The sequence below is a fragment of the Grammomys surdaster genome, unplaced genomic scaffold, assembly GCF_004785775.1.
Source record: "Grammomys surdaster isolate TR1022 unplaced genomic scaffold, NIH_TR_1.0 125739, whole genome shotgun sequence".
In the NCBI taxonomy this organism is placed as follows: domain Eukaryota; kingdom Metazoa; phylum Chordata; class Mammalia; order Rodentia; family Muridae; genus Grammomys; species Grammomys surdaster.
In genome coordinates this window covers 712632-721121 of record NW_021620571.1, presented here as the reverse complement: position 1 = coordinate 721121, position 8490 = coordinate 712632, and the positions used below count along the sequence as shown (strand labels likewise).

At 40.7% G+C, this 8490-nt stretch overlaps 1 protein-coding gene across 5 annotated transcripts in view; it reads right to left on the bottom strand.

Annotated features, from left to right (window-relative positions):
- Rbl2 (RB transcriptional corepressor like 2) overlaps positions 1 to 8490 on the bottom strand; it is a 51348-nt gene that overhangs the window by 22207 nt on the left and 20651 nt on the right. For all 5 annotated transcript variants that reach the window (XM_028788212.1, XM_028788213.1, XM_028788214.1 and 2 more), the window contains exons 9-11: positions 7654 to 7820; positions 3158 to 3267; positions 1961 to 2064 (exon numbers count right to left, since the gene is read on the bottom strand). In XM_028788212.1, coding sequence (XP_028644045.1) covers positions 1961 to 2064; positions 3158 to 3267; positions 7654 to 7820 — 381 coding nt within the window. The remainder of the gene's footprint in view (positions 1 to 1960; positions 2065 to 3157; positions 3268 to 7653; positions 7821 to 8490) is intronic.

The following is an 8490-nucleotide window of genomic DNA, read 5'->3' as shown; positions in this document are numbered from 1 at the left end:
ACATACAGAAAGGCACACTCATGGTGCACATACAGAAAGGCACACTCATTGTGCACATACAGAAAGGCACACTCATGGTACACATACAGAAAGGCACACTCATGGTGCACATATATGAACATATAGGCAAAACACACAGATAAAATAAAACCTAAAAGCAAAGCAAAACCAAACCAAAGTGGAAACATAAGTCAGTGATAGTAATCTGCCCTTGTAATCACAGCCTTTGGAAGACTGAGGCAGGAAGATTAGACATTCAAGACCAGTGTGGGTTATAATAAGCACAAGGCGTATGTCTACTACATTGTAAGACCTTGTCTCAAATTTTAATAAAAGAAAAAAGAGTTGAATATAAACAGCTACAAGAAATTCAAGTTAATTACTGGCCAATTATATAACTTTTAAAATGTCATTTTGAAAATTAGAACTGTTTTTAAAATATTATTTATTTTGCATGTATGAGTGTTTTACCTATATGTTTTCTGTGCAATACTCTCTGGTACCATGGTGCCTGCTGAGCCAAAAGAGGGCATCAGATATCCTGGACCTGGAGTTATGAGTTATAAGCTACCATACAGTGCTCGGAATTGAACCTGGGTCCTCTGCAGAAGCAGCCAGTACTTTTAACTGCTGGGTCATTTCCTCAGGACCACAGTCAGCATTCTTAACTATAAAGAGTTCTTTTTTAGATGACTGTGAAACAGCTGTGGATGACTGTAAGGTGCACTCTGGTACTTTCACATATGACAAAGTGACTGAGTATCACGGTTCATGACCTTAGCCTAATTTCACAAATAGAACATTCCTAATTTTCTCTAGCTTATCTTTGTAAGAGACTATTTTAACTGCCACATAACATTATGTACAATTGTAAGACATTAGCATTTACAAGACATTTTATTGGTTTATTAAACATCATTTTGGAAAAATAATTTTTTTAATGATACTTCTCAAGACCTTGAATTGCTAAGCAGTCAAATGAGATGAAATTTTTCCCCAGCCCTTCTTAGGTATTTCGTTGTCTTATTTTAGTTTTAAAGAGGGTCTCGAAAAGTTTCACAAGATGGCCTCAAACTTGTTACAAAGCCCAGGAAGGTCCTGAAATTGTGATTCTCCTTCTTCAGCCACCAAAGCAGGTAGGATTTAAAGGGGTAGGCCGAGATGCCTAGCTGTTTATATTTCTTGCTTAGAAAATAAAAAGAATCATCATCTTAGCTAAAGGACGACTGAGTACTTATGTTAAAGCCCTATCAAGTCAACACTCAGTGTCTTCCTTCCACTAGGCTTGTATAAAATCTCCATGCTATTAAACAACTCAGCCAAGTTAAACCTGAGGACTTTAATGCTTGACTCCTGGGGTGGTTTGAACAAGAACGTATGAATAAGACCTGGTGTTTGAACGTGTGGTCCCTACTTGTAGTACTGTTTTAGGTGCTGTGTGGGGAAGATTTAGGAAACATGGCTTTGTAGAACCACATATGTCACCAGGGCGGGCCTTTCAGTTTCAAAGCCTCTTAGCGTTCCTAGTTTGCTCTCTGCCTTGTGCTGGCTGCTGAGGAGATGAGCCTTCAGCTTCCGGCTCCTGTCACTGTGCCTTCATTCAGCCAACATGGACTCTAGTCCCCTGCAACTTTAAGCTCAAATGAACTCTTTCTGCTGTAAGTTGCTTTGGTCATTGTATTTTATCACAACAATAGAGAAGTAATGAGCACATCTACAGAGTCCTCCTATTCTGAGATCCAGGTTATAACGCACGGCTGTGAGAATCACTCCTTTATCCCAGCCCATCCACCTTGTGTTGTTAGGGTAAGGTCAGAGGGCTCCACACACACGTTTCCTGAGGTGCTAATCTAATTCCAAAAGGCACACGCTTTTTCTTTATAATGGCCCTTTGCTGGTGAGTGGGGAGGAATGAAGCTATGTCTTACTGTGTTGATTAATACATAGTTATTGTACTCACAGATAAATCCATGTCTCCCAATCTTTTTTGTTCTTGCTCAATAACAGATTCTAATACTTTATAGTAAAGCATTTCTGCAAAACGAAAATGTTTGTTGGCAATTTCTGTTGGAATGAAAACAAAAGCACAAAATTAAATACAAATTAAGTAAATATCATGGAATAGTCTCATCGCTCACTTCTCTATCCACAAAATAAAGTCTAAAAACCAAATATATATTTTCTTTTTTTAATTAATTTTGCTTTTAAAATGTATATGGTGTTTGCTTGCATGCATGTCCATGCACTGTGTGTATATGGGTGCCCAAGAGACCAGAAAAAGACATCAGATTCCCCGGGACTGGACTTACAGATGGCTGTGAGCATGTGTGGGCTCCAGGGATTGACCCTGGGTCTTCTGGAAGAAAAGCCATTTCTTTTAACTGCCGAGACATCTCTCCAGCCCAAACCCATACTTTCTATAGTTGATGTTTCAGTTATCCCTAAAATTTCTCAATACTCCTTTTTTCCCCTTTCCCTTTCGCCAGAGGCTCACTCTGGTCCAGGCTGGTCTTGAACGCTCATCACTAGTCCCAGCACAGGTCCCAGGCACTGGGATGTTAAATGTGAGCTCCCTGTCTCTAGTATCATTCATGTCCTTCATATTTCCTAAAACTGACATGAAAGCAGCATATGAAGAACTCAGTATCACATTAAATGCACACGCTTTACCATTTTGAATACTACAGTTCTGTGCTGCTATGGCTCGGTGTTGGAAGTTCTTCAAGGACCTATGTGTTTAACGGTAGCCCTGGTCACCTCAAGAGAAATTCTTTCTGTTTGTTCGTGGTCTTTTCTCTCTCTCTCTCTCTCTCTCTCTCTCTCTCTCTCTCTCTCTCTCTCTCTCTCTCTCTCTGTGTGTGTGTGTGTGTGTGTGTGTCTACAGGGTGAGTTCCAGGACAGCCAGGGATACACAGAGAAACCCTGTCTCAGAAAACCAAAAAAAAAAAAAAGTGCTAAAAGTTCAACATAATAAAGATGTTAGACTAAACTTTCTGTTTCTGAAAAGGGCCCAGAAATCACTGACAGGAAAAAATAAATAAATAAAGGACAGTTCCACCGTAGCCTTCAGCTTACAGTTCTACATCTTTCCTTGTCTTTCTGACTCCATTAGTCAGATGTCAAAGTCAGGAGCAGTCTGGACAATAGTCGGCCTTACCTTTAGCACAATTACTAAAATTCTCGTCTGGCTGGAAATGCTGACAATATATTTCACACATTTCTTTCAATCTGTTAGCGATAGCCTGAGTTGGGTCACGGGAACATGACCTAAAAAGTAATATGAAATATAAGTGTTTCAGCTGGTCTCAGAGACACATGTCTAAAACTATAAATTTCATTGACATAAAATTCTTTGAACAGATACTATATACTTTACAAATAAAGGAAATCCCATACTTCCTTTTCAAAGATGGCAGTACTACTATTTGGAGTGTCAGAGGTATTTCCTGTGTGGAGCTGTATACTTTACTACACTGTGCTTACAGTATTGCTCTGGGGCTCATTTGATGCTGTGGCTAACCCCTTTATAACAGATAGCAACTTTCTATATCCTGTCATTAACACCAACCAAACTGCCCTCAGGTGACTGTCTAGTGGGCAGCAAAGCCTCCAGGAAGAACTCCTGGAAAAAATAGAATGAAGGGGTACAGAACCTACACCATAAGTACATATAAGCCAATGCTGGCATTTTTTTTATTCTCCCACATGAGGTTTATTTCATTGACTTTTAAATCTTTTGTGTGTGGAGTATTTGTATGTGTTCAAATATTTATGGTACACATGTGAGGGGCCCTGTGCAAATGTGTGCTGATGTGTATGTGTGTGTGTGTACATCAGGGATCAACCACAGAGGTTATTCCTCAGCAGATGTACATGTTGCTAAAATGGAGTTTCCCATGGGAAACTGGTGATCGCTGATTAAGCCAGGATGGCTGGCCAGCAGGCCACAGGATCTACCGCCACGCCCTAGCACTGAGGGTACAGGCCTATTCTAGCACACTGCTTTTTACATGGGAGCTGGGGGTGGGGTAGGAAATCAGGTTCTTATAGAGAGCAAGCACTTTACCAGCTTAACCAGCTCCCTCGCCATCTTTCTCATTGATTTTTTTATTAGCAATATATGAGGGTTTTATAACAACTGTTTTAATTCGATCACATACATATATGTCAGAACTTGGTAAAGAGAATGACCCATGATGAGCAGTGCCTTGGGGAACTGTGAGAGAGGCACCTGGGGAAAGAGGGCCTTTTACCTTACACCTTGTTCCCTGCACTGTTCTTGGACATGATTTCATGCCTTCTGTGACAAACATTTACATTAAGCTATGACATGCCTATTCTTGTTGAATATCAGAGCTATAGAACCCAATCTGGTCAGTGTGTGCTGCATCTGGATATGGCCTGCCTTGTTTTCATGCTTTCCCACATATAATTTGTAGTACATACCAGGAAATTGTGTTTAAATTGCTCTGTCCTGAGAAAGTTTTGGGAAAGGACTACTCTGTTAATATTTAGTATTTAGTATTTCCTGGCATTTATTTACATGATTTTTCTGAACTCCAAAAACCTTCCTTGGATTATTGTTTTCTTTGTTACATTCATGTATAATGTACATTGAAACAGAAATAGGATTGTCTACAGCATCAGACTGTAGTCCACCCTATTCTTTCAGGTCCTTAGATTCCAGGTCAGCTGACAAGATCTGCACAGGTAGGTTAAAAAGTCAATACATATATATGACCAAATTATAACAACTATATATTTAAACTAGTTTGGTTAACTTGATCATATACAATTAATTAAGTATATATAATTAAGTATACATGATCAAATATATATGCATTGCAAAACTTTAGCCAGTTCATAAAATTATAAAGAAGGGCTGGAGAGATGGCTCAGCGGTTAAAAGCACTGACTGCTCTTCCAGAGGTCCTGAGTTCAAGTCCCAGCAACCACATGGTGGCTCACAACCATCTTTAATGGGATCTGATGCCCTCTTCTGGTGTGTCTGAAGAGAGCAATGGTGAATACATAAAATAAATAAATAAATCTTTAAAAAAAATTATAAAGAAAATAAGCTTTATACTTGTGAGACATAACCAGAGATAACTATGTAACATAGTACCAGAGTTTTATTTATGAGCATACACATATACCTTAAAGTTTACCAAATAAAAAAGGTTGGTTTAATTTCTTGCATCAGTTTGGTTAAGCTAGCATCTACTGGTAATATGCAATTACACTAATAATATCTATAGCTAAAGCTGTCATGACTAGAGATTATAAAAAGATCTAGGCTTTCATAGCATATACATATACAATATAGGCTTTTATAGCATATACATATACAATATAGGCTTTCATAGCATATACATATACAATATAGGCTTTTATAGCATATACATATACAATATAGGCTTTTATAGCATATACATAAAATGCTTCTCTCAGCTACTGCAGAGGCTGAGGTAGGAGAATAAGGAGTTTAAGGCTGACCCGGGCTACATGGTGAGTTCAAGTCCAGCCTCAGCAACACAGACTCCATTTCTGTTTTTGTATGCTTTATAACATGGCCTCACTCCTTAACTCAGGCTAGTCTTGAACTTATGATCCTCCTGCCTCGGCTCTTAGGCCATATGCCTGGCCAAAACCTTGTTTCAAAAGAAGTAAATAAATGATTACTCCTTCAAACCAACATCCAGATTGGTGTTTAGCAAAACTAGGTGCTTTAACCTAACCAAACTGATGTGAGAAAGTAACTACCATATAATATATAATTCAGTCATATCTAAGTATTAGATTCCAGAGACCAGTTTTCTTATTTTTTTCCCCCTCTGAGGAAGCAGATGAAAAAGTGATTACCCTCAGATTATACACGGGTTCTCGGGACTATGCATACACCCACATTCCCAGAACATCTTGTCAATGGCTCAATACCAAGTTAACTGGAAAAACAAAAATAAAATGCTTCTAAATTCAAGGCAAATAAAGGCCATTGGGAAAAATATGACTTAGGAAGAAGCCATGAAGACATGGACTGCTCAGTGTTAATCACAATCAAGTTTACGAATAAAGAAGACTGAAAATATAGAGGAAAGGTGATCATCCTTGAACTCCAGTAAGCCTCGTGAGCTATGGGTAGAAATTATGAAGGTTTATAATAGATAATGTCTTCTTTATTATATACCACCAGAAAAAGCTGGTATTGTAGGGGATTTATACCATCAAACCATAAAGTCTAAGAACTTTGGAATCAGCTTTTCCAGATCAACCTGCCAAAGCTACACACAGAAGTATACCTTGAGCTGGGATGCATCTCAGCCTGGACAGCATAAAGCCGTGAGTCCCACCAACACGGCATAAGACTGTGGTATAGGCAGGAGACCCCAGCACATGGTGGGTGGAGGGAAAGCAGGAGACGCAGAGGTGTCAAGGGCATCCTCCATGGTATCTGTAGCTGGAGGCTAACCTGAGTACAGAAGCCCTTGTCTCAAAACAAACAAAAATTACATTCTTGAAAAGTCATCGATATTCCTGTCAGACTCGGGAGAGAAAAGGAGCTAACGCAAGTCCTTTCCAAATCAGGAGCTTTTTCAGAACTCACAGAAATTAAGTGATTGACCCACTGAACGCCCTAAGTCTTTTCAAACTGAGCCACCCTTCAGAATCGTGTTCCAGACCAATCTGCTCATCACCACAGGCACTCTGATTCCTTAAACTTTTAAAACAGTTAGAAATAAGACAGTGAGGTTATCTTTAGCCCCTGCACTATCACCGCACTCTCTTACAGCAATGCCACCTCTAGCTTACCGAGTTCCTGCAAGAGTAAATAAGAAGTCTCTATGTCACAGTTCACACGAAGCAGTCAGTCCACAGATCCACCAGTGGGAAACTGTAGGCAGCAGCTGGCTATAAAAACCACTCACAACGTGTGGCCGCTACTGGTGAGCTATCAATAGATCACTGAACCTCTGACTCCCCTCTTCCCAAGTCTGAGAAATTGCTCAAGACTTCAGAGCAGAGCTATTAGCGTTTTGCAGGAGGCAAGTGAACTTATCTGGCTGGTCTATTTAAAGGTAACAACCCTGTGTGTGCTATCCATGTTGACCGTACAACGATGCCCCCAAATACCTAGCTAACACAGCACATATGTGGGCCATGTGCTTTGGACTCCACCATGAGACAGACATAGGAGTACATACATCAGGAGTTCAGCGTCATGAGTGGCTACTTAGAAGGTTGAGGTTGTTTTGGGCTACAGGAGACACTGACATACAGTTTTTCCTGGTCTTCCTTTTATCAGTAGTTTTGCATGGAGTCAAAAGTACATACGTCTATGGTCACGAGTGAAGAAGAGGGACAGAAACAAAGTACTGGCTGGTTTCCACTTTCATGTAAGTGTGAAATTTTTTGTTTGTTTTGTTTTGGAGACAGGGTTTCTCTGTGTAGCCCTGGCTGTCCTAATACTCTGTAGACCAGGCTGGCCTTGAATTCAGAGATCCACCTGCCTCTGCCTCCCATGTTCGGGGATTAAAGCCTTACACCACCGCCGCCCAGCTTGTGGATTTTAATATAAATGTGGAGATGTGTAAAATGCTCATACAATCAAATGTTACTGTGATCACGTTAGAAGACAGACGAAACTAAACCAACCTGAGTAACTGCTCCAGCTTCTCACTGGGTGCATTCCTGAGGCCGGCCAGCATGGTGTGAAGACGGCTCAGGCTGTGTGCAGCTGTGGAGACGGGAGTCACACAAGGGCTGTTCTCCTGAACATAGCTCACGCCAGTCAGTGGTGTGCAGACTCTAAGCGCTTTAGACTGGAGGAGGAAAATGGAGGAAGTTTCTTTAAATTACACCACAAATAGGAATTCAAGACAACTAGACTTTCTATCTATACATGTCAGCACCTCAAACGTCACCATTCTAGGAATTTATAAATAATTCCACACAAAGGTTCCATCCCCCAAAGATGTGGAAAAGAACAATACATACTCCAGGCAACTGAAAGTCTCTGTTAACTGTAGAGATTAGGTGTGTGCCAGGGCAGGGCAGAACACAGAGGCACAAGGTTCACTCACTCACACATACTCACTCACACACACACTCACTCACTCACACACACACACACTCACTCACACACTCACTCACACACTCACACTCTCGCACACTCACTCACACACTCTCACTCACACACACACTCTCACACTCACTCACTCACTCACACATACTCACACACACTCACACACACACTCACTCACACACACTCACTCACACACTCATTCACACACTCATACTCTCATACACTCACTCACACACTCATTCCCACACTCACTCACACACTCACACACTCACTCACACACTCACACTCTCACACACTCACTCACACACTCAACACTCACACACTCACACTCACTCACACACACTCACTCACTCACACACTCACTCACTCATATTCTCACACACTCACTCATACACTCATTCACACAC